General features: G+C 40.9%; 1 protein-coding gene and 1 pseudogene across 4 annotated transcripts in view; both read left to right on the top strand.

The window, feature by feature from the left end:
- The window catches only part of MRTFA (myocardin related transcription factor A), a 224305-nt gene that overhangs the window by 38179 nt on the left and 159000 nt on the right, over positions 1-27126 (top strand). Inside the window, exon 1 of one of the 4 annotated variants that reach the window (XM_055374720.2) lies at positions 6676-6737. The exons of 2 other annotated variants lie outside the window; for them this stretch is intronic. Coding sequence is in view for 1 of the 2 variants with exons in the window: in XM_055374716.2 (XP_055230691.1) it covers positions 15338-15406 (69 nt within the window). In the remaining variant the exon portion in view is untranslated. Of the gene's footprint in view, positions 1-6675; positions 6738-15218; positions 15407-27126 lie in introns of those variants that run through there. One more of the 4 variants, XM_055374716.2, reaches the window with a different exon arrangement.
- LOC109024539 (large ribosomal subunit protein uL4-like) lies at positions 13787-14637 on the top strand (annotated as a pseudogene).

Raw genomic sequence — 27126 nt, 5'->3', positions numbered from 1 at the left:
TCCGGGTTCAAGCTATTCTGCCTCAGCCATCTGAGTAGCTGGGACTACAGGCGTGTGCCACCACGGCCGGCTAATTTTTGTATTTTTAGAAGAGATGGGGTTTCACTACGTTGGCCAGGCTGGTCTTGAACTCCTGACCTTGTGATCCGCCTGCCTCGGACTCCCAAAGTGCTGGGATTACAGGCGTGAGCCACCAAGCCCAGCCAAGATTGTAGTTTTTTATTTTGTAAAGTATTGCATATGTTATGGTACCTTAATGAGCACATGAGCATGTTCTGTTGAATTCTGCATCTGGGTTGAACAGAAGGCTACATAGGCCTTCTTTATTTTCTCTCTCCCTTTTTAATATATACAGGTATTGCTTCCATTTTCCTCTTGTCACCTTAATCAAATATAATCTCAGCCTCTCAAAGTGCTGAGATTACAAGTGTGGGCCAGCATGCCCTGCCTTAACTGTTCTTTAAAATCTCTATGCACATCACACTGAAAATCGGAAAGGAAAGATTTGTGGTGGATATGAAAGGCAGCAGAGTGTATTGCTTCTTGTAGGAGGTTATGGATACGCCTAGGAGCACAGTGGTTTCTCTTGACTCCTTTAAGACTCTTGGATCGCTTTAGTCATTACCAGCACTTTGCATGGATTAGCATTTCTGCCTCCCTTACTTGTTTCAGGGGGCCTAGTTTATTTAATCTTCTCTTTGGGTGCAGAAGAAAGAGCAAACAGAGGAATCAGGCAGAGAGAGATTAAGATTTTTTTCATAGGTGTTCAGTTTGAGGAGATATGTAACAATATCTGTTGAGGTGGACTGCTTAAAAACCACAATTCCAAAAAATCCCCACAGTTTATTCATTTAACTGAAAATTGTTATTTTCCCTCTGCTTTTTTTTTTTTGATAAGTCAAACCTCTAAATTGATTTTCTTTTGTCTTTCTTCCTTTTCCTTTTTCCCCTCTTCATTCCATGTTTATTCCTTTCCCTTCACTTCTTTTTTTTTTTTAAAGACACAGTGTGTCTCACTCTGTCGCTCAGGCTGGAGTGCAGTGGTGTAATCATAGCTCACTGCGGCCTCAACCTCCCGGGGTCAAGCGATCCTCCTACCTCAGCCTCCTGAGTAGTTGGGACTTTAGGCAAACACCACCATGCCTGATTAATTTTTGTATTTTTTGTAGAGATGGGGTTTTGCCATATTGCCCAGTCTGGTCTCAAACTCCTGGGTTCAAGCAGTCTGCTCGCTTCTGCCTCCCAGAGTGTTGGAATTACAGGTGTGAGCCACTGTGCCTGGCAACTTTCCTTTTATTCTTTGCATTCTCTTCCCCTAAATTAAAATGGATCAGTGGTATTCTTTCCAAAGAAGTGCTTGTTTGAAAGAAGACCCAGAATTCTATGAAATTGCTTTTTTTCTTTGTGGGAAGTTTATTTTTTAGAAGATAAGGATAATGTCATCTTAGATTGTAAAAATTATTCTCATCCCCTTTGGAATATAAGGAAATCTTTTAAAAGCTAAATTTCCACTGGAGAGTCTATGTGCGTATGTATTGAGCCAAAAGTATTGAAAATAATTGCTATAGTTTTCTAATGCCCAAGTTTTTTTTGTTTGTTTGAGACGGAGTTTCGTTCTTGTTGCCCAGGCTGAAGTGCAATGGCCCGATCTCAGCTCACTGCAACCTCCGCCTCCTGGGTTCAAGCGATTCTCCTGCCTCAGCCTCCTGAGTAGCTGGGATTACAGGCATGCACCACTATGCCCAGCTAATTTTTCTATTTTTAGTAGAGATGGGGTTTCTCCATGTTGGCCAGGCTAGTCTCGAACTCCCAACCTCAGGTGATCAGCCCGCCCCGGCCCCCCAAAGTTCTGGGATTACAGGTGTGAGCCACCACGCCCGGCTTTTTTTTTTTTTTTTTTTTTTTTTTTAGACGGAGTTTCCCTCTTGTTGCCCAGGCTGGAGTGCAGTGGCGCAATCTTGACTCACCGCAACCTCCAGCCTCTGCCTCCCGGGTTCAAGCAGTTGTCCTGCCTCAGCCTCCCAAGTAGCTGGGATTATAGGCGTGCGCTGCCACACCTGGCTATTTTTTTTTTTTTTTTAAAGTAGCGACGGAATTTCTCCATGTTGGTTAGGCTGAACTCCCGACCTCAGGTAATTCGCCCTCCTCAGCTTTCCAAAATACTGGGATTACAGGTGTGAGCCACTGTGCCTGGCCTCTAATACCCAAGTTTTTAAGGAACAATATTTCCAATTTTGGGGGGGCACACACATCTAATTTTTAAAATCTTCCCAGTTAGGGAATGGATATTTAAACTTTTCTGTTGTAATTTCAAAAACAGTGTGTTTAGCAGTATGTAGTAGAATAAATGCATTGTACTAGTAATCAGATTCTGGCCCATTTTTCTTTTATCAGATCACTGAACTCTTGTGCTGTAGTTCCCCAACTGAAAATGAAAATATTGGATGTGTTAGTTTCTGAGGTTCTTGTTATAAAAGTGTAGTTATTCTAGGTTTTATTGGCATTTCTCTAATGCTGATAAAAGATTAAGATAATTTTGCTTGTAATACTATTCATATAAAAATAGAATTCATTTCAATATAAAATGAGTTAGACTTGGATTCTAAAGGGGCTTAGTCAGTGAATGACTAAAACAACCTTTATATAAGATGGTCTCATGTAGCAATCAATTTCAAGATCCATTCTCTAGGAGGCTGGGGAGGGGCGGGGGGAGGGAAACAACCACCGAAAAATAACATTGTCTGACAACTTTGAGCTAAAATCCAGGATCTTAATTTGAGATTAATGTAAGAAATCTGTCAGGTATTTTTAAAAAGTAACTCATCACTATTTAGGAGTTGACTTTTTCTGTTGTAGCTTTCATTGAAGGACTATCGTTTTAGTCATTCTCTCCTAAATTCCTTTTCCTGAGACTAAAAGATTGAGCTCATACCTTTGCATAACGATCTGGAGAGTATTTTAAACTTGGCATGTTCAAACCTGGCAGACTCGATTAATATGTGGACAAACTAGCACATTAGAACATTTTTTAAGTTCCAAGCCATAAATATGTTTTAAATGAACTTGGGCATGTATAAAATTAATACTTAAGCCTTCAAATAGCACAGACTTTCAAAATGCCTGTTGCCTTGGGTGACTGATTTTCAGTGAGGCTCTCGCTTACCCTACACATTTCTTCCTCTGCATGAAACAGTGCCAGGCACAGAGTCAGGAGAGGGTTTGCTCCTTTGGCGCTGTACTACCCTCTGCTTTCGGCAGAGAAAAGGCTGCTGTTTTACTTCTTAAACTCCTACCATATGGAAAGCTTCTAAAAATAAACTTTGGATTTGTATTGGACTTCTAAATTTGTAACCTTCTTTATCCATGACTAAAGCCAATGTAAATACCTTTAGCTACTCTACATACAAAGCTGTGGCACCGTTTTAGTAAGAAAGATCACCAACCATAATATTTAAATTATCAACTGAATTAGTTTACCTTTCATTTATGTCTTAGTTGGCATGGATAAGGACCTGGTTGTGTTGTCAAGCAAAAACTAGTTGGTGGTTTTTAGTGAATCCACTTTAATTTTTTGTTCATGAGTTGTTGGTGTAATTACGTAGCAGACGTATTCGTGAGAATGTAGAAGTACACTAGCTTTTGACACAACAGATTGTTTAAATGGATCGTTATTCACTTTGTAAATTCTGGTCAGTTGGGCCTTCTATCAGCAAGTATATAATGAGCACCTGTTACTTGCCAGGCACTGCTAGGTCTTGCGAGATACAAAGTTGTATAAAAGATGATTCTTGTTCAGACAAGTAAGAGAGAAAGGAAAAAGAAAACCTGGGGACAACCAAATGTTTTAACTGTGTTAACAGAGAAATAGATGCTATGAGAGCATGAGAGCATGGAGGAGAGATGAGTAGAGTAATAGTTGGCTTTTTTTTTTTTTTTTTTTTTTTGAGACAGAGTCTCACTCTGTTGCCTAGGCTGCTGGAGCGCAGTGGTGCGATCTCGGCTCATTGCAACCTCCACCTCCCAGGTTCAAGTGATTCTCATGCCTCAGCCTCCCGAGTAGCTGGGATTACAGGTGTGTACCACCACTCCGAGCTATTTTTTTGTTGTTGTTGTTTTTGAGATGGAGTCTCGCTCTGTTACCCAGGCTAGAGTGCAGCAGTGCAATCTTGGCTCACTGCAGCTTCTGCCTCTCGGGTTCAAGGATTCTTCTGCGTCATTCTCCGAGTACCTGGGACTACAGGTACATGCCACCACACCCAGCTAATTTTTGTATTTTGTATTTAGTACAGACAGGGTTTCACCATGTTGGCCAGGCTGTTCTTGAACTCCTGACCTCAAGTGATCCGCCCGCCTTGGCCTCCCAAAGTGCTGGGATTCCAGGTGTGAGTCACTGCGCCCAGCCTAATTTTTGTATTTTTAGTAGAGATGGGGCCAGGCTGGTCTTGAACTCCTGGCCTCAAGTGATCCTCCCACCCTGGCCTCCCAAAGTGCTGGGATTACAGGCACTTTTCATAGGTGTTCAGTTTGAGGGTATATGTAACCATATCTGTTGAGGTGGACTGCTTAAAAACCACAATTCATTTATTTAATTGGGAATTGTTTCTCTCCCCTCCTTTTTTGATAACAGTCAAACCTCTAAATTGATTTTCTTTTATCTTTCTTTCTTCTTCCAACTGAGCTACGGCACTCAGCCTCAGTTGGATCTTAAATAATAAAAATTATTTACAACAGAGGCTATTTTTTTTTGAGTGCCAGGATTAATGTTACCCGCCAGGGAAAAGAGAACATTCTAGGTAGTAGGAGAAACAGTAGAACTATCAAAGACAGTATGTTCTAGGAGGAAGTTTGGTGTGGGTAATGGGGAGGAGGAGGGACATTAGTGGCCAGAGAGCAAAGGCTAGTGAGACTGGGTGGGATCAGATTATGAAAGGCTTCAGGGCCAGGCATGGTGGCTCATGCCTGTAATCCCAGCATTTTGGGAGGCCAAGGTTGGAGGATGGCTTGAGCCCAGGAGTTTGAGACGAACCTGGGCAACATAGTGACACCCCATTTCTATAAAAAATACAAAAATTGGCTGGGCATGGTAGTGTGTGCTTGTGGTTCCATGTACTTGAGAGGTTGAGATGGGAGAATTATGTGATCCCAGGAGGCTGAGGCTGCAGTGAGCTGTGATCATGCCACTGCACTCTAGCCTGGGCAACAGAGTGAGACCTCATCTCAAAAAAAAAAAAAAAAAAAAAAGACTTTAGATATACCATTGATTCTGTCTCTGTTATGTCTTTGTTCTCTTTTCCTTGCCTGGAAAGACTTTCTCCACTCTTTGCTGATCTAACTTATTTTTAAAGGTCCAGCTTTAGAGCATCTCTTATGTAAAGGCTTCCTCCCTTTTCCCCAGAGCTTACTGATTTTTTACTGTGAATGATTGCACAAAGAGGCTGTATTATGCCTCATAATAAGGACTTCCATTTCTTGAACTGTTTTTTGTTTTGTCTGATCTGTCCAGCTAGTTTCTCAACTCCTTAAGGGAAGAGAATGAATCCTCTTCAGCACCTGGTATTAGTGCTCATCACATTGTGAGGACTCAAGAAGTAAATGATGAATGTAGAACACTTATACATACAAACCATTATGATAACCCACCTACGGTGGTAGAGATTGCCTATGTTTATTTAAAAGGCATTTCTCGGCTGGGCGCGGTGGCTCACGCCTGTAATCCCAGCACTTTGGGAGGCTGAGGCAGGTGGATCACGAGGTCAGGAGATCGAGACCATCCTGGCCAACATGGTGAAACCCTGTCTCCACTAAAATACAAAAAAAAATAGCCCGACGTAATGGTGCACACCTGTAGTCCCAGCCTACTTGGGAGTTTGAGGCAGGGGAATTGCTTCAACCTGGGAGTCGGAGGTTGCAGTGAGCTGAGATTGCGCCATTGCATTCCAGCCCGGCGATAGAGCGAGACTCCTTGTCCAAAAAAAAAAAAAAAAAGGCATTTATTAACACCAATAAGAGCAGTTTTCAGAGGTATAGGACAATTGTCATTTGGATATAAAATGAGTTAATAAAAACACTAGTCTCATAGAGTTGTTGTGAGAATTAGTTTTAATATTTAAGTACCTGCAACAGTATCTAGCATATAGGAAGTGCCCAATCAGTGTTACCTATTATTTAACTCCACTTATATGGGCCTTTTTTTTTTTTAACCAGTGACAGAACTCTTTTTTTTTTTTTTTTTTTTTTTTTTTTGAGACGGAGTCTGGCTCTGTCGCCCAGGCTGGAGTGCAGTGGCGCAATCTCAGCTCACTGCAAGCTCCACCTCCCGGGTTCACGCCATTCTCCTGCCTCAGCCTCCCGAGTAGCTGGGACTACAGGCGCCCGCCACTACGCCCGGTTAATTTTTTGTATTTTTAGTAGAGACGGGGTTTCACCATGTTAGCCAGGATGGTCTCGATCTCCTGACCTCGTGATCCACCTGCCTCGGCCTCCCAAAGTGCTGGGATTACAGGCGTGAGCCACCGCGCCCGGCCACCAGTGACAGAACTCTTAACGCTGTTGTGTGCATGGAGAGGATTGAAAGGAGATAAGAAACAGCTTCTTAGCTTTGAAACCAAATGCCTTTTAGGAATGGGAAGAACTGTTTGTATTGCATGAACTTTTATTTTTCTGTTTGTGTTATAGTGATCGGAGGGTATGGTTGACATGGAATTGAATTTCATCTGTCTGTGGGAATTGTAAGCAAGGTAGGTCCCAGATTTATTTACTCTTCCCTCCCTCCTTTCCTAATGTGGTCGTTAGTATCTTCAGTTGTACTGACCTAGAATAGATCAGATTTGACTATTGTTTGGGGAAACATTATCTTTTTCAGTCTCACTCATCGTGCCTCCTGATGGTCTGTCCTGTGGTTTAATGTTGTGGACTACATCTAGTATCTCGTTAGAATGTAGAGAATGCTAAGAAACAGCATAACCAATGTAAAATTTTGGTGGTCCTAGAACAGAACCATGAATTTACACATGTACCCACCCACACATACCCCAACCTCTTTAATCCAGTCCTTGAGGGCAGAAGTTTTTGTGTTGGAGCCATTATGTAAACCAATTTAGGGTGGTGGGTAATGGTAGGCTAGCTTATTCTGATCACTCTAAAAATCAGTAGCCTGCGTGAATGGTAGACTAAATGCAACAAAGGACCTGACTAGACAGTAGCCAGGCCATTACTGGCAACTGTAAATTTTGTTACTGATGACAGGATCTGTCCATCTGTAACCACTAGAGTTTGATTTGACACAACATGCTTTGTTCCTATCTTAAGCTCCTGGGCCTGAACAAAAGTACACCAGATAGAGCTTTGGCTTATATATCTGTCTTATGTCAGGTGCCTGCAAAAAGAGCTATAGATGGCAGTTCACGCACCTCTGCAAAACTATTTCTGTCAGAATATTTCCTGTCAAGGTAAAGGCTAGTGCTAGTTCATGTAGTTCTAGTTTTCTATCACCATAAGTATGTTGAGATTCCCGTTGCTTATTGGTACAGGAGACCTGGCTCAGTTGCAGAGTAAACTTGACAGTCAAAACGGAACTCCCCAACCAGGAATCTTATAAACTTGTGTGTGGGGTTCTATGGGTTGATGTCAGTCTGGACTCTTGCTGCATCTACACTTAGCACAGGTTCTTGAGACTGGCTTTCTCTCAGTCACAAAGAAGAGATTAGTACATTGCTACAGGGAAAAACAGTGTAGCCACTTCCTATAGCAGAAGGAACATGGGCTTGGAATTGACACTGCTGTCTAGGAAGGAGGAGGAGACGGTAGATTAAAGTTAAACTTCTGTAAATGAATCCTTTGTCATCATCTAGTGGTCTGAATTTTCTGGGTGTGATCTGTGTGGTCAGTCAGTAAATTATCTTTTTTCTATTGTTCTACTTTTATATTGGGGTAATAAACTATTCCATGGAAATACTGTGTGATAAAAGTTAATGGAAAGTAAAGAAAGGTACCAACTTTTATTGAATTCCTGCTGGAGTTAGGCATTGTACTGTAAATTTTCATGTATGTTCTTTTACTGAAATATATCAAGTTCATTGATATTACAGCTTTTCAAGTCTAGGTGAATAATATTGTGACTCAGTGTCTTGAACTATTTATAATAGCCATTTAGAGGAAATAGAATTTTGTAGTGTTTTATGTTATTTCATTTGTTTTCTGGAGAAGGAAAGAAAATAATTATATGAGTTAATTTTTTTCTTTTTTGGGGGGCTTGCTACTGATTAGCCAAAGGCAGGGTGGAGACTGGCGGGTTTGAAATTAGAGACACCTGTGCTGTTTTGGGAAGTTGAGGCTCTTGACCTAGGATTTGCTGAAGTTGGTGCAGGAGAGGTCAGTGTAGGTTAATATTTTCAGAGCTCAAAGCAAGTGTGGATTGGGGTTGTTTATAGGTTCAGTTTTGCTTGATCTCTGTATCTGCAAATGGAGTAAAAAAGTACAGTACTGCTGTTTTGGGAAACTTCTGCAAAAGTCCCTGAGCCAATGCAAATTAATTTTCTTCAAAAATACCAAGAAAATTCCCCATTTGGCTGTTTCACCTGGTTGAGGGAATTGACTCTTGTCATTATGCTTGTAAAGAAATTACCAGGCTGGGTGTGGTAGTTCATGCCTGTAATTCCAGCACTTTGGGCGGCTGAGGTGGATGAATTGCTTGAATCCGGGAGTTTGAAACCAGCCTGGGCAACATGGCGAAATCCTGTCTCTACAAAAAACACCAAAAAAAATTAGTCAGGCATGGTGACATGTGCCTGTAGTCCCATTTGCTAGAGTGGCTGAGGTGGGAGGATTGCTTGAGCCTGGGAGGTAGAGGCTGTAATGAGCTGTGATTGCATCACTGCATTCCAGCCTGGGTGACAGAGTGAGACCCTGTCTCCAAAAAAAAAAAAAAAGAAAAAAAAATTTTCCACAAATTTTTTTTTTTTTTTTTTTTTTAAGTTAAGAGACAGGGTCTTGATTTATTACCCAGGCTGGAGTGCAGTGTGGGACAATTACAGTTCACTGTAGCCTTGACCTCCTGGGTTCGAGTGATCCTTCTCCCTCAGCCTCCGGAGTAGCTAGGACTGCAGGTGTGTGCCACCACGCCTGGCTAATTAAAAAAATAATTTTTTTTTTTTTTTTTTGTAGAGACTGAGGTCTCACTGTGTTGTCCGGGTTGGTCTTGAACTGCTGGCCTCAAGTAATTCTCCTACCCCGGCCTCTCAAAGTGTTGGGATTTACAGGCATGAGCCACCATGCCTGGTCCACACATTCTTTTAAAACAATTATAAATTTGATTTTCTGTTTTTAAATTTTCTCTTGAAATTCTTCTCTCATGGGAGATACCACCTCTATGTCTTTCAGTCATGCAGTAATTGGGGGTCAGAATAAATTGTTCAGCTCTTCCCTAGGTGATATGCAATTAAACTGAAGTCTTCCTTCTCCTTTGGACTTGTGCATATATCTATGAAAGGAGAAGAACATCTGGTTAAGAGCAGCAGAATTACCTGGAGATACTATACTGTCCTTTCAAGGGCTGAAATGGACACATTAACATTTCTTAATCTATGCATTTTTCCATTTTTATTTTTCTGTCTATTGAATGAATTACTGTACTTTTCCTCTTGGCCACTTCCTTTTTATGGTTTAGTGAGATAAACTTAATATAATTTTTCCTTCTTTGTTGAACAAATGTTCTTTAAAAATAACTTTGAGGTATAATTTATATACTACAGAATTTACCTGTTTGAAGTGTACAGTTTATTTTTAGTAATTTTGTGGAGATGTGCAACCATTACCCCACTCCAGTATTACATTTCCAATACCCCAGAAAGATCCCTTGTAAACACCATTTTTAAACTTCCTTTGAAGTAAGGCGCACATTTTATTAAGTTCTGCATCGGATTTAATCTTCTTCCACTCATGAAGTTTTCCACCACTCTGCGTATTGCACGTCTTCTTTCCTCCTCTTCTTTATATATTAGTTTCTTATTACTGGTCAAACATACCACTCTTTTGTTATTTTTATTACATTTTCTCAACACTTTTTAAAAAGTGTAACCTTGAAAAGAAGGGATTTAGCTTTTATTCGAAGTTATTTTTTTCTTTGAAAGTTATCTTTTTTTTTTTTTGAGACGGAGTCTCGCTCTTTTGCCCAGGCCGGAGTGGAAAGTTGTTATTTTATAATGCCTCAGGCCTCTCAGTAAGAGCTCGTTATTATTTCTGGGTTTTCTGTTCACTTCATTTGCTATTTATTTATTTATTTATTTATTTTGAGACAGAGTCTCGCTCTGTCACCAGGCTGGAGTGCAGTGGCACAATCTCAGCTCACTGCAACCTCCGCCTCCCGGGTTCAAGCAATTCTGCTGCCTCAGCCTCCTGAGTAGCTGGGACTACAGGCGCGTGCCACCATGCCCGGCTAATTTTTTGTATTTTTTTGGTAGAGACGGGATTTCACCATGTTGGCCAGGATGGTCTTGATTTCTTGACTTTGTGATCTGCCTGCCTTGGCCTCCTAAAGTGGTGGGGTTACAGGTGTGAGCCACCGTGCCCGGCTGCTATTTATTTATTTTTAAAGGGAATAATTTATTGGTTATTTCTTGTGTGTGTATACAGACTAGGTATTAGCTGATTTGGAGAATTCTGCTCTGTGCATAAGTATTCAGATACTCAGTAGAAGATGTGAATATTGTCATACACTTGAGCTTTTCCTTTTTTTTTTTTTTTTTCTTTTTTTGAGACAGAGTCTTGCTCTGTTACACAGGCTGGAGTGCAATGGTGTGATCTTCTTGGCTCACTGCAGCCTCCGCCTCCGCCTCCTGGGTTCAAGCAATTCTCGTGCCTCAGCCTCCTGAGTAACTGGGATTACAGGTGTGTGCCACTATGCCCGGCTAATTTTTGTATTTTTAGTAGGGACAGGGTTTCACCATGTTGGCCAGGCTGGTCTCAAACTCGTAACCTCGTGACCCACCCACCTCGACCTCCCAAATTGCTGGGATTACAGGCATGAGCCACCGCGCCCGGCTACACTGGAGCTTTTTAAAGGCTTACCTACCATGTTGGTTTGTCTCATTAATGATGATGTTAAATCTCATCATTGGTTGAGTTCCTGTCTGCCAGATTTATCCATTGTAAACTGTCTTTTCCCCTTAGTGATACATAATCTATACAGCCATACTAATTATTTACTTTTGATATCTCTTGTACAGAAGTGCCATGTAGTTGTCGTAGTAGCAATACATCTTCTTAGAGCAACAAACTAACCTGGCTAACAGTGTTTAAAAATTGAGTATTATGTGGAAGACAATATGCAAAAAATGCAAAAAAACGAAGTTCAGAATTCATTTAATTTAAGCTTCTTTGTAATGTGAAGTTGTTTTTTTTTTTTTTTTTTTTCGAGACGGAGTCTCGCTCTGTCGCCCAGGCTGGAGTGCAGTGGTACGATCTCAGCTCACTGCAACCTCTGCCTCCCGGGTTCAAGCAATTCTCCTGCCCCAGCCTCCTGAGTAGCTGGGATTACAGGTGCGTGCCACCATGCCTGGCTAATTTTTGTATTTAGAGACGGGGTTTCACCATGTTGGTCAGGCTGGTCTTGAACTTCTGACCTTGTGATTCGCCTGCCTCGGCCTCCCAAAGTGCTGGGATTACAGGTGTGAGCCACCGTGCCCGGCCTTGTAATATGAATTTTTAAGTGCAGAGTTTAAATACAGTTGCTTAAGAGCCTTGGGACGCAAATTTAGTTTTCCTTGGGTGATAAGGAATTTTTGTTGATAACCTTTTCACAGTTGTACTTTAGTAGACATTATTAGCATGTAGTAGACGTTATTAACATTTTTCATAGTTTTCAGAGAAGTTCTTTCCTGCTTTTAAAATTGCTTCCTCCAGTCTTCTCGTGTATCCCTTGGAACAATACAGCTCTTACTGAGGGGTCTGGAGTTATCTGGGTTTGAACCCTGGCTCAGCAGTTACTTAACCTCTCTGTACTTCACTATTCTCCTTTGTAAAATAGAATAGTAATACCTCATACGTTTTTATGAGGATTAAATAGGCATTTGGCACTTTTGTTGGTCACAGATGTTCAGTAAGCCTGTATATTATTCTCAGTCTGATAACACTTGTCACATAGTAGGCAGTGATTTTTTCCTTTATAAGCTGTGCATGTATACATAAACATATAAATGTACCTCATAGACGTTGCTCAAGGAAATAATCATAGACATTCCTGCTGTAATTGTCTCTGTCCCAATCTTGGGGGGAGATTTAGATTCACTTTTTTAGGATACTTGTACGATCCATATGTTAACCATACACCCCCCAACCATGTCTACATTTGCTGCATATTACTTTGAATATAACATTTCGGCACTGCGTAGTGCTATGAAAAAAATGGTAAATATTATTTCTACCTCAGACTATATGATCTTTTTTTTTTTTCCCCTGAGACAAGGTCTTACTCTATTGCCCCAGGCTGGAATGCAGTGGCGCAATCATAGCTCATAGCAGCTTTGCACTCCTGGACTCAAGCAGTCATCCTGCCTCAGCCTCCTCGGTAGCTAGGATTGCAGGCATGTGCCACTATGCCTGGCTAATTTTTAAATTTTCTGTAGAGATGGAGTCTCGCCATGTTGTCCAGGGTGGTCTCGAACTCCTGGGCTCGAGCAGTCCTCTGCCTTTGGCTTCCCAAGGCATTGGGATTATAGGTGTGAGCCAATACATCTGGCCCAGACTATATGATCGTAATGTGTATGTTGGAAATGGTTAAATTCAAGGCACTGTTACTGTGTTACATCTCTGACCTGAATTGGAGGCCACAGTTCATTAACTGGCAATCTATTGATCTAAGTACAGTTACCAACTAAATTTTTCAGTGGTTCTCAGTGGGGAAGGTACCATATATCCAAAGGGTATTTGGAAAAGTATGGAGGCATTTTTGGTTGTTAAGTGACTGTGGGTGGGAGATGCATCACTGGCATTTGGTGGAGAAAACTCAGAATTGTTCACCCAAAATGCCAATAGCGTCACTGTTGTGAAATTAAGCTAAATACTTTGGTAAATCAGTAGATAATGTTTTATCTTAGTTATAAAAAAAAGTTGAGGCTGGGCGCGGTGGCTCATGCCTGTAATCCCAGCACTTTGGAAGGCCGAGGCGGGTGGATCACAAGGTCAGGAGTTAGAGATCAGCCTGACCAACATGGTGAAACCTCATCTATACTAAAAATACAAAAATTATCTGGGCGTGGTGGCACGTGCCTGTAATCCCAGCTACTCAGGAGGCTGAGGCGGGAGAATCGCTTGAACCTGGGAGGTGGAGGTTGCAGTGAGCCGAGACTGCGCCACTGCACTCCAGCCTGGGCGACAGAGCGAGACTCTGTCTCAAAAAAAAAAAAAAAAAAAAAAAAATGTTGGAGTGTGGCCTTCTCACCTTCCCATGGATGTGCTGATCCACTGTTATCAGTGTACTCTGTAAAAGGGGAGTCATCTGGCAAAAATGTCACTTTGTCTCCTGTATTCAAGGCTCCCATTCCACCAGATATTGTGAACTTTGTTCACACCAACTTGCACAAAAACAACAGACAGCCCTATCTTGTTAGTGAATTAGCAGGTGGTCAGACCAGTGCTGAATCTTGGGGTACTGGCAGAGTTGGGTCTCAAATTCCCAGAGTTTGAGGTGGTGGGACTCACTCTTTTGGCCAGGGTGCTTTTGGAAATATCTGTCATGGAGGCCACATGTTTGCACCAACCAAAACCTGGCACTGTTGGCACTGTAGAGTGAACACAATCCAAAAAACAATATGCTATCTGTTCTCCCCTGGCTGCCTCTGCCTTACCAGTGCTGGTCATGTCTACAGGTCATCATATTAAGGAAGTTACTGAACTTGTTTTGGTGGTCAGAGATAAAGTTGAAGGCTACAAGACAATCAAGGAGGCTGTTTTGCCACTTAAGAAACTTAAAGCCTGGAGTGATACAAAAAAGGGCTATGCCTCTCAGCAAATGAGAGCTGGCAAGGGCAAAATGAGAAACCATCGTATCCAGCGCAAGGGACCCTGCATCGTCTGTAATGAAGATGATTGTATTGTCAAAGCCTTCCGAAACATTCCTAGAATTATTCGGCTTAATGTAAGCAAACTGAACATTTTGAAACTTGCTCCTGATGGGCATGTGGGACGTTTCTGCATTTGGACTGAAAGTGCTTTCTAGAAGTTAGACAATTGTGTGGCACTTGGTATAAAGCTGTTTCCTCAAGAGTAACTGCAATCTTTCCATGCACAAGATGATCAATACAGACCTTAGCAGAATCTTGAAAAGCCCAGACATCCAAAGCCCTTCAAGCACGTTGCAGGAAGATTCATCGTAGAGTCCTGAGGACAAACCTCCTGGAAAACCTGAGAATCATGTTGAAGCTAAACCCATATGCAAAGACCATGCTCTGCAACACCAGGCTTTGCCAGGCCAGCAATCACAAACTCCAGGTGGATAAGGCAGCGGCGGCGGCAGCAGCAGCAGCAGCAGCAGCACCAGCACCAGCAGCACCAGCAGCACTAGAGGCCAAATCAGATGAGAAAGGGGGTTGCAGTCAAGAAGCCTGTGGTAGGGAAGAAAGGAAAGAAGGTTGTTGTTTTTAAGCAGGAGAAACCTCTGGTGGGAAAAAGGGCAGCAGCTACCAACCAAGACATCAGTAGCTGAAAAAAAAACCTACCACAGAGGAAACGAAGCCTGCTGCATGAGCTTGTTGGTTTATTCCATAAAGGTCAAATAATTTTGGACAGCTTATTTTTAATAAAGACCTGATCAGTGAAAAAACCAGTGATTGCTCATGGCAGGAAGCTTTTTGAACAAATCCTTCAGAGCTGTAGTATGTAATCTCTGAATTATTCAAGGGGAATTAGGCCATATTTTCTCAGTTGGGAGAGTAAGGTATTTTCCTGAAGATTCTGAGGGCGTTTGCCATTATGAATGTGTTTTGGTAGGGTTTAACTTCTAAAATTAAGAGTAGTTGAATGGCTAGAGTGGTTTAGTGGTTAAAGAAGATTGGCATTATTCCTTTAGTAATCTTTGTATCTTCATGGTTGATGGAAATAATACAATTTGTGCCTCGCATTCCAGTGATGCCTGGTTATTGTTTGTACTGTTCTTTCTTTCCTTCTTTTTTTTTTTTTGAAGAGCAAATGATGTATTTGTTTGGCAGATCAATAAGATTTTATTAGGTATGTAATTTAACTTGTTGTAGCTTGTTTCACTTGAGCCTAGTAAGGACTTTGACGGAGATTAAAAAAAAATAATTACTCTCAACTTCCACCTACCATTTTATCAGTCTCTAGGGCAATGTTTCTCAACATTTTTGGCTGTGGTTCATCGTTCAAGACATATTTTACATTGAGACCCAATACACACGTAAGTATATCGATATCTAAAACAAAAGTTTCATAAAATAATACTTACCCTTATTAGGTGCAGTGCAATCTGCTCGTTTCTATTTTATTCCATTTTATTTAATTGCAAGATGTTGATGTTGGCCTAGGAAATTGATTCTGTGACCAGTGTATTATGAATTGCAGTTAAAAATACTGTGTTAGGATATATGTTCATGAAATTTTAACTCAGGCTTTAAAATGTATCCCAAGTCTTACTATATCTCTCTGCTCAACTATTGCCCTTGGCTAAGCCACCTTCATCTCTCTACTAGACTTCTCCAGTAGCCTCCTTATTGCGTTCTCTGCTAACTCTCATCCCCTGCCATCACCTAGCTCTGTTCTTTTAGCTGTCTAATTGATGCTTTTAAAATGTTATTCTGGTCATGTTGTCTTCACTATTACTTTCTTTCCCCCACTTTCATTTATTGTGTTAAAATACACATGAAATTTACCATCTTAATCATTTTAAGTATATAGTTCAGTGGTATTATATACATTCATAATGTTATGCAACTGTCATCACCATCGATCTCCAGAACTCTTTTCAGCTTGTAAAACGGAAACTCTACACCCATTAAACAAATAAGTCCCTATTCCCTCCTCCTCCTTCCCCCTGGAAACTACCCTTCTACTTTGTGTCTATGATTTTGACCTCTCTAGGTACCTCATATAAGTGGAATCATACAGCATATATAACTTTTTGTTATAAATTTAGCCTATGTGATTTTTAAAAGAGTTTATATAATGTTTTACATACAAGTTAAAAATTAAAGTAGTAATCATCGACCTCAGACATCTAGAACAAGTTATACCATGGAACCTTCCTGCTCAGCAGCATTGAGGCCTGGACTGCCTTGTTTCCTCTTCCCTTCAGATCTGCAGAAGTGATGACTTCTCTGGACTTGTAATATTTTTGTTCTTTGGTAAGTGAATATGAGGAGAGACTTGACTTTTTTGGTTTTTTTTGAGACAGAGTCTTGTTCTTTTGCCTAGGCTGGAAGTGCAGTGGTGCGATCTTGGCTCACTGCAACCTCCGCCTCCCAGGTTCAAGCGATCCTACCACCGCAGACTCTCAAGTAGCTGGGACTACAGGCGTGCACCACCACGCCCAGCTAATTTTTTGTATTTTTAGTAGAGATGGGGTTTCACTATGTTGGCTAGGCCGGTCCTAAACTCCTGACCTCAAGTGATCCACCCCCCTCAGCCTCCCAAAGTGCTGGGATTAAGGCTTGAGCCACTGTGCCCAGCTCAAGAGACTTGGCTTTTTTTTTTTTTTTTTTTTTTGAGACAGAGTCTCACTCTTGTTGCCCAGGTTGGAGTGCAATGGTGCGATTTTGGCTCACCACAACCTCTGCCTCCTGGGTGATTCTCCTGCTTCGGTCTCCCGAGTAGCTGGGATTACAGGCATGTGCCACCACACCCGGCTAATTTTGCATTTTTAGTAGAGACAGGTTTTCTCCATGTTGGGCAAGCTGGTCTCAAACTCCCAACCTCAGGTGATCCTCCTGCCTCAGCCTCCCAAAGTGCTGGGATTATAGGCGCAAGCCACCACGCCTGCCTGAAACTTAGCATTTTGAAAGACAAGATAACATGCTGAGCCAGACAGCTCAGGATCCTCCGCATCTATTTTATTATTGGCTTTTGGAAAAGGCACTATGGTTGTATGTATGGAAAGGCTGACTTGGGAGTCATGATGTCTGGGTTTTCCTGGCTTTGCCACTTACTTATTTGGAGACCTTGGGCAAATTGCTTACAACCCTTCTGAGCTTTAGTTTCTTAGCATCTGAAACCATTGGACACTTTAGATTTCTTCAAACCCTAAAATTCAAAATTCTATCATGTTTTTGACAAGGTTTTGAGACCTTACAAGAGTCTTGTTTTTCTGTTCTGCCATCCTGATTTTTTTCCCATCTACTGTAATCTGAATGCTTAGAAGAAGGACAGTAAATTTTAATCTGTCACACTCGATTATTGTGATGAAATAATCCCAGAATTGTGATTATAAAATAGTCTGGACATACAAAGTACTATGCAGATGACAAATACTATATATACCACATGGGGATGAAAACTGGAGATGAGCACCTTGTCCTGTGCACTTTCTGTGAACTGCTCTGTGGTTATGATCTTATGATCCACCTAGAGTAGTGGTCCCCAACATTTTTGGCACCAGGGACCAGTTTCGTGGAAGACAGTTTTTCCATGGACTGAGGCAGCGGGGCAAGGTTTTGGGATGAAGCTCTTCCACCTCAGATCATCAGGCATTAGATTCTCATAAGAAAGGTGCAACCTAGATCCCTTGTATGTGTATTTCACAATAGGGCTTGTGCTCCTGTGAGAATCTAATGCTGCCTGAGAATCTAATGCCGCTGCTGATCTGACAGGAGGCAGAGCTCAGGCCATAATAGTTGCTCCCCACTACTCAGTCCTGCTGTGTGGCCTGGTTCCTAACAGGCCATGGACTGGGGGTTGGGAACCCCTGACCTAGAGAGTCTTTTGATTCTGCTTTACTGTGCTTTCCTTGAATTGCAAATCTGATTACTTGCAACATTCTCTTTGTATTACGTTTTGTGGCTTGAGTGTGCCTAATCCAGCCAGAGGTAAAGCTGGGGAATTGTCCTCTTCTTTGGTCTTGAGGCACTTCTGCAGGAAAATTTAGCTTTAGAAAAGATAAGGTTACCAAAGTTCTGACTGGCTAGTTTGTGAGCTGGGCCCCTAGTGTCATCATAGGGAGCTATGGTTTCATTATTACACTTTTGTTTTTCACTAAATATCATAGTTTTTTTCTCTGAAATGCTAATGAGCTGTCATGTGGCTATATTTGCCTTCAAGTTACTGGGAGGATTGATAGCGTCTGTCACAGGCAAAACAAAGCTCTGTTTTTTTAAATCAGGGAAGAATATTAGTAATAGAGCTCTTGTGTAGCTCTCAGGCTTTTCAGGCTCTTTCATAGCTCCATTTGTTAAAGACTTTTTACTTTATTTTGCCTCATTTGGCAAAAGACATGGATGTGCTCTAAATCTATTAGCTGCTTCACTCCAATGAGACTCTTACCATTGCAGTACCTGAGGGCACTGTTCAGCTCACCCCTGTGTACTCCTGGCCAGATTGCCATCAGCCTTTTTTTCATACAGAAAGAACCATAATGTGCGTACTCTGTCTCTATAACATAATGAACTGAGTTCTGGGCAACTTTAATTGTAACCTTAAAGGAGCTAATGGTATTCATATGTTAGGTAGGTTTACCTTGATTTTTGAACAAACAGTGCAGTTTCCCAGGGAATCAAAGTTAGACTGCTTTACATTGTAGAGAAGGGTGTGTGTGTGTATGTGTATGTGTGTATAAAGTTAAAAGCTTCGTCTGTGGCTGTATGGAAGGAAGTAACCTTGGGAAGTTTTTTTTAGACTATGAATAAGAGCAAATTGATGAATTTTTTTGGGAAGAGGATTAAAGCAACTCATAGGAATTCAGCACCCTGATGTATGTCATAGTGCTAAAATTTGCTTAGTGTTAAAGTCAGATGGCATAACGTAGAATTACCATTTGACTAGCAATTCCTCTCATCATATACTCAAGAGAGTTGAAAAAATACACCAACACAGAAACTTTTACATGAATATTCATAATAGCATTATTCATAATAGGGAAAACATGGAATAGTCCAAATGCCCATCAGCTGATGAGTGGATAAATAAAATGTGGTATAGCTATACAGTTGAATATTATTTGGCAATGAAAAGGAATGGTGTACCAATACATGCTTCAACATGGATAAACCTTGAAAACATTATGCTAAGTGAAAGAAGCCTGTCATAAAGGACCACATACTGTATGATCCCATTTATGTGAAATGTCCAGAATAGGCAAATCCGTAGAGACAGAAAGTAGATTAGTAGTTGCTGGGGGCTGGAAGAGAGGGGAATGGAGAGTGACCACTTAATAGGAATGGGGTTTCTTTTTAAGGTAAAGAAGATGTATTAGCTAGTAGTGATGGTTCCATAGCTTTGCGAATTACACTAAAATCCACTGAGATGAATACTTCGAAAGGGCGAATTTTATAGTATGTGAATTATATACCAGTAAAGCTATTATCTAACAAGTAAGACCAAATTATCTGTATAGGTAAGATACCTGTCTTTTTTGCTGAGTAGAGCTATATGAAATTCTGATACATGGGATGCCTTGATTAAAGATACTCTGTATCATCATTTATCTAAAGGCTTATGTCAACTTGGAAATCATAATTGCAAAGAAAACTTTTTTTTCCGATTGTAGGATTAAATGTTAGATGTAAAATTCCATAGTGTCTGACTCTGTGGATGCACAGAAGAAAGGAATAAGTTGTATATATATTATACATATTATAATCTAGAACTAAAAATATTACAGAAGGGAAAGCCCATATACCTAATAAAACTATAAAGTTGGCTCTTTCTCAAACAATGGGATACTATTTTACACACTTAAATTTTGCAAATATTATAAAATCTCATACTACCAATTGTTAACAAGGATATGGGGAAAGAGAAACCCTAATACACTGCTGATGGGTGTGTAAATTGAGCTCTGTAGAAAGTTTTTGGCAAGATTTTGTGAAGGTGATGAATATGTCCTATGAACCAGCAGTACAAAATATACATCTTGTATGTATTTTGCATGAATGGTGAACCTTCCATTTATGCAAAAGGAAACATGTACACGTGTTTTAATTTCATTTATATTTGTGATAGGAAAAAATTTGGAAGCTACAGAGAAATGGATAAGCGAGCAGTGGCATTTTAATGCAACCTATTGCTCTAGTACGGTCAGAATGGACAAATCAGGTCTACGTGTGTCAATATAGATACATCCTGGAAGCATTATGTTGAAAAAAAAAGAAAGCAAGTGGCTTGGCATGGTGGCTCATGCCTGTAATCCAGCACTGAGGCTGAGGTGGGAAGATTGCTTGAGGCCAGGAGTTCAAGACCAGCCTGAGCAATGTTGTGAGAGCCTGTTTCTATTATTTAAAAAAAAAAAAAAGAATAAAAATTAAAAGCAAGTTACAAAAAGTTAAATGTGATACCTCTTATGATCATTTAAGACAAAATAAAAACATGCCTATAGTCCCAGCTACTTGGGAGGCTGAGATGAAAGGATGAGACGGGACAATTGCTTAAGCCCAGGAGTTCCAGTGTAGCCTGGACAGCATAGTGAGACCCCATCTTTTAAACAAACACATCAGTCAATCCAATACTGTGTTGTCTAAGGAAAACATATGTATGCTGCAAAATTGTTTTAAGATGTGGATTAAAAGAAGCTATATTACCTTCAGCAGGATATTTACTTCTGAAGGAGAAGACAGGACAGTGGAATGAAGAGGGAAACTTTCAACTTACTTCCAATATTCTCTTTCTTAAAATCTGATGCCAATATGGCAGTGTGTCATAAATTGTTATATTTGGGTTTATCATTTCATTTTTCTGTATTTTAAATAAACTTTCATAATTAAAAATTAGGAAAAGTCACCAGGCATAGTGGCTGACACCTGTAATCCCAACACTTTGAGAGCTCAAGGCGGGAGGATCGATTGAGGCTAGGAGTTTGAGACCAGCTTGGGCAATGTAGCAAGACCTCATCTCTACAAAAAATACAAAAACTAGCTGGGTGTGGTGGTGCACGCCTGTAGTCCCAGCTACTCAGGAGGCTAAGGTGGGAGGAATGCTTGAGCCCAGGAGTTTGAGGCTGTAGTGAGCCGTGATGATGCCAGTGCTTTACAGTCTGGGTGCCAGAATGAGACCCTGTCTCAAAAAAGGAAAAGTGAAAAAAAATCACATGGGTGAGTTTAAAAAAAATTATTCGGCTTACATATTTTTTTTTACATGTTTCTATATTTGCTGTCCTAAAAATGATTCATCCTAATAGTCATTAATGTTGGTTTTTGAAGAAGTACAATGAATGTGGTTCATATGTTGTGTTTTTATTATAAAATCACCACTTGTCCATATTTTATTTTTTCCTTGCTCGAAAAGTGCTTGATTAACACAGTAATGTTACACAGTAACACATGAATGCTTACTAAAAGTGCATGGGTTTTTATGTTTTATAGTTAGGACTTTGGTTTCCCTCTATAACAGCATTTGTGTCTTTTTTTTTTTTTTTTGAGATGGAGTTTTGCTCTTGTTGCCCAGGCTGGAGTGCAATGGCGCCGTCTTGGCTCACTGCAACCTCCACCTCCCAGGTTCAAGAGATTCTCCTGTCTCAGCCTCCCAAGTAGCTGGGATTATAGGCACCCACCACCATGCCCGGCTAATTTTTGTATTTTTAGTAGAGACGGGGTTTCACCATGTTGGCCAGGATGGTCTCGAACTCCTGACCTCAGGTGATCCACCCACCTTGGCCTCCCAAAGTGTTGGGATTACAGGGGTGAGCCACCGCGCCTGGCCAGCATTTGTGTCTTTATTGGTTGTGTGAGAATACTGCCTGCTAAGTATTATGCTGCCCTCTTTCAGATGTTCTTTATATATACTTTGATTCTGAGGAAGGCTGTAAACTAGTATGATACTGGCAGGCGCTTACCACATTGTTGGATGCCTTAAAAGTTTATTGTTATGAATATTATTATTTTTAATAAATGTTTACTGTGTATAATAAGAAAGTGTAAATTACTAGATGGAAGTATGCTTTTGACAAGCTTCTTGGAGACAGGGTTTTTGGAACTGAAGAATGGAGTGAGGGATAGATTATGACAATTATTATAGCTATTCATCTTAAATCTTAAGAGAATTAGCACAAGATATGCATGCCTTCACAAGACGTGGAAATTCCTTAGCATTCATCTTTAAATTAGCAGACTTGGCTATGGGTATTTTCCCTGTTAACATTAGTTTCCTTTCTGCCATTCTTCTTCTTTTTAGAGTTGGAGTCTCACTCTGTTACCCATGCTGGAATGCAGTGGCATGATCACAGCTCACCACAGTCTTGAGCTCCTGGGCTCAAACTATCCTTCCACCCCAGCCTCCCAAGTAGCTGAGATTATGGGCATGCACCACCACACTTGGCTGCTTTTTATTTATTTTGTTTTTTATTATTTTAGTTTTTTTTGAGACAGGGTCTCACTCTCACCCAGGCTGAAGTTCAGTGGCACAATCTTGGCTCACTGCAGCCTTGACTTCCTGGGCTCAAGTGATCGTCCCATCTCAGCCTCTCTAGTAGCTGGGACCACAGGTGTGTGCCACCACACCTAGCTAATTTTTGCATTTTTTTTTGTAGAGCTGGTGTTTCACCATGTTGCCCATGTTTCTCGAACTCCTAGGCCCAAGCAATCCGTTTGCCTCAGCCTCCCAAAGTGTTAGGATTGCAGGTGTGTCCCACAGTGCCTGGCCTCAACTGGCTACTTTTCTAAAAAAAAATTTTGAGAGAATGGAGTGGGGTCTCGCTACATTGCCCATGCTGGTCTTGAACTCCTGGCCTCAAGTGATCCTTCTGCCTTGGCCTCCTGAGTCGATGAGATTATAGGTCTGAGCCACTGCGCCTGGCCCTTCTGTCATTCTTAGAGGAAAGGATGTTACATACCATCTCTTCTGTTTAGTATAGATTAATGTTCTCTTCTTGGTTTCATTTTCTTTTTTCCTCCAAGAAGTTATTGAGTGCTGAGTTTTTTTGTATTTTAGATTGAGTTTTCAAGTTTGACTTTCCTCCAGAGCAGTGTTTTTTGAACTGCGGTATGTGGGTGGGAGTGAGTAGTGTTATTGAAAAGATCATGAATTCTGGCCGGGCCTGGTGGCTCACACCTGTAATCCCAGCACTCTGGGAGGCCAAGGTGGATGGATCACTTGAGGTCAGGAGTTCGAGACCAGCCTGGCCCACATGGTGAAACTCCGTCTCTACTAAAAATACAAAAATTAGCCAGGCATGGTGGCACGTGTCTGTAATCTCAGCTACTTGGGAGGCTGAGGCAGGAGAATTGCTTGAACCCAGGAGGTGGAGGTTGCAGTGAGTCAAGATTGCACCACTGCACTCCAGCCTGGGTGACGGAGCAAGACTCTGTCTCGAGGGGAAAAAAAGATCATGAATTCTCAGGAGTCTTACCAGACAGTGGTTTAAAAAGATCAGATGTAGGCCGGGCGTGGTGGCTCACACCTATAATCCCAGCACTTTGGGAGACTGAGGCGGGCGAATCACCTGAGGTCAGGAGTTTGAGACCAGCCTGACCAACATGGAGAAACCCCATCTCTATTAAAAATACAAAATTAGCCGGGCATGGTGGTGTATGCCTGTAATCCCAGCTACTCGGGAGGCTGAGGCAGGAGAGTCGCTTGAACCTTGGGAGGCAGAGGTTGCGGTGATCGCACCATTGCACTCCAGCCTGGGCAATAAGAGCGAAACTCTGTCTCAAAAAAAAAAAAAATCAGATGTAGATTGAATAGGGATGTTTTTCTCTGTGTCTGCCCTTTCCTTGTACCTACCTTGTGAAGGCATGTCAGAGATGGGTAGTGCCCCAGAGACGTTTAGAAGTGGTCACATAAACATGCCATGTTTGAAGCGAAAATGGTGGTTTATTTTATGTATTTATCTTGTTACATTTGATTATTATCAAGTAAAATGGTTAATGTCTATTATGTACATAACATCCTTTAAAGTTGTGCTTTCTCTCATTCCAAAATGGAGTCTTTCAAGTTGGAAATACACTCATATCAGGAATATTTGGGATTCTGAGCTGTAGTTTTCCGTTCAATCTCATTATAGTCTTTTTTTTCTTATTTTTTATTTATTTATTTTTTTAGACAAGGGTCTTACTCTGTTACTCAGGCAGGAGTGCATGAGTGCAGTGCAGTGTCACTATCACGGCTCACTGCAGCCTCGACCTCCCAGGCTCAAGTGATCTTTCCACCTCAGCAACCCAAGTAACTGGGACCACAGGTGCTCACCACAATGCCTGGCTAATTTTTAAATTTTTTGTGGAGATGAGGTCTCCCCATGTTGCCCAGGCTGGTCTCAAACTCCTGGGCTCAAGCTATCCTCCCACCTCAGCCTCCCAAAGTGCAAAGGGCTGGGATTACAGGAGTGTACCACTGCCTCCAGTTAATTTTGAAAATTTTATAGAGATGAGTGTCTCACTGTGTTGTTCAGGCTGGTTATGAAGTCCTGGGCTCAGGCCATCATTCTGCCTTGGCCTTTCAAAGTGTTGGGATTACAGGTGTGAGCCACCATGCCCAGCTTCATTATGATCTTAATGATGACAGAAAACAAACTACTTTAGGTATACATTATATTGGAGGTTTTTCCTAGTAGCTGTTTTGTATTTTTAAAGATACACTCAACATATTGAAGATAGATATCTGTTGGTGTAGAAAGTTTGTGTATTTTCGTAGTCCATTTTTGGGACAATTTGAAGTTTAAGCCAGAGTCTGAACTTGGAAACATAATTTCGCTTCCTAAAGGGGTAATCTAAGGAATTCCAGACTTATGCCACGATTTAGAATCCCTTGCATTATCGCTTTAGAAGGTGGGAAAAGTAAATTTATGGTGTAAATTGAACAATTTAGGGAGATGCTAGGATTATCAGCATTCACTTAAAAGTTACTGAGTTATTATCAGCATTCACGTAAACGTTACTGAGATGAATAACTTAAAATAATTTCATTCATATACTGAGATGAATAACTTAAAAATAATTACATCTTTAGGCTGGGTGCGGTAGCTCATGCCTGTAATCCCAGCACTTTGGGAGGCCAAAGCAGGTGGATCACCTGAAGTCAGGAGTTTGAGACCAGCCTGGCCAACATGGCAAAACCCCGTCTGTACTAAAAATAAAAAAAATTAGCTGAGTGTGGTGGCGCGCACCTGTAATCCCAGCTACTTGGGAGGCTGAGGCAGGAGAATCGCTTGAACCCACGGGGTGGAGGCTGCAGTGAGCCGAGATCATGCCACTGTACTCCAGCCTGGGAGACAGAACAAGACTCCGTCTCAAAAAAAAAAAAAAAATTTACATCTATACATATGGTGCCAAGATGCTATGTAAGAATACTACAAAAATATCAGTTGAATATATTTAAATCAGAAAAAAATGCTTAGTGTTTGTTGAGCTCTTACTGTCTTAGCATTGTTAGTGCTTCTCATGTAGTATGTCACTCAGTCCTCACAGTTAACTCGTGAGAGTTGTTGTTATATTCATCGGGATAAATATTAGGTTGGCAAAAAAATAATTGCAGTTTTGCTATTGAAAGTAAAAAACCACAATTACTTTTGCACCAACCTAATAACCTATGGTCATATACCCTGGTAGTAAGTGGTGGTGTTGGCTTGTAAAATCAGATGCTTTGACTAAAATAATGGTGCTGTTCATCACCATATTGGCTGAAGAAAAGTCACCATGGATTGTTTATATCACCTGAATTTCAAATAGTTGAGCTATGGAGATACACAGGTTGTGAAAGCTTTTTGATTCAAAGATATGGAACAGTGTGTCTTTTAACATATACCATTTCACTTTTTACTGCTACTCACCTGGAAAGCAAATAATTTTTTAAATATTTGACTCATTTTATAAAAGATTTTTTTAATTTAAAATTTAATCTGAGTATAATATTTTTCTGAGAAATACGTGAGCATATCTCAATATTTTATATCTAAATCTAGCATTTATATTTTATCTTAGAACTTTGACTTATGTAGATCTCTGTGAGGTACTAATTAAATTCTACAAATATTTACTGAGCATTTGAGTATCTTCTCTATGCAAGGGGCTGAACGAGCTGGTTGAGAACAAAACAGGGAAGGGAGTTAACATTTATTGAACACCTGTTAAATTTTAGATCTTCATCTCATTTAATCTGTATAGTAACTTTGTTAGTAGGTACGATCCTCATTTTATACCACAGGAAACTTAGGCATGGAGGAGTTAAGCTCTCATCACCTAAATGGCAGTTCTGGAATTTGAACCTAAGCCCATGCTACTTTTCTAACACACAATACTGCCTCGTGTGTAAATATAAATTGGGTTCCTATTTCTAGCTTATAGTCTAGTCCAGGAGTTCACAAAGTGGAGTCTGCAGATGGACTGCTGGTGGTCCCTGATTTCACTTCTGGTTATCACAAGTTCACAACTGTAGTCGTTCATCAGTATTCATGGAGGATTGGTTCCAGTACCCCTGCTGTGGGTACCAAAATCCATGGATGCTGAAGTCCCTTATATAAAAAGGTGTAGTATTTGCATGTAATTTACATCCTCCCATATACTTCACATCATCTCTAGATTATTTATAATAACTAATACAAGCCAGGCATGGTGGCTAACATCTATAATCCCAGCACTTTGGGAGGCTGAGGCGGGTGAATCTCTTGAGGCCAGGTGTTGGAGACCAGCCTGGACAACATGTGAAACCCCGTCTTTACCAAAAAGTACAAAAATTAGCCGGCGTGGTGGTGCATGCCTGTACTCCCAGCTACTCAGGAGGCTGAGGCACGAGAATAGCTTGAACCCGGGAGGCAGAGGTTGCAGTGAGCCGAGATCACGCCACTGCACTCCAGCCTGGGTGACAGAGCAAGGCTCCATCTCAAAAAAAAAAAAAAAAAAGAAAATAATAATAATAATAACTAATGCAGTGTAATGCTGTAGTTGTTATACTGTATTGTTTGGGGAATAATGGTAAGAAAAAAAAATCTGTAAATGTTCAGTATAGATGCAGCCATTCACTTTTTTCCATGAATATTTTCAATCC

The sequence above is a fragment of the Gorilla gorilla genome, chromosome 23, assembly GCF_029281585.2.
Source record: "Gorilla gorilla gorilla isolate KB3781 chromosome 23, NHGRI_mGorGor1-v2.1_pri, whole genome shotgun sequence".
NCBI classification, from domain to species: Eukaryota; Metazoa; Chordata; class Mammalia; order Primates; family Hominidae; genus Gorilla; species Gorilla gorilla.
Note: the sequence above shows the minus strand (reverse complement) of the source record. Positions and strands in the feature narration are given on the sequence as shown.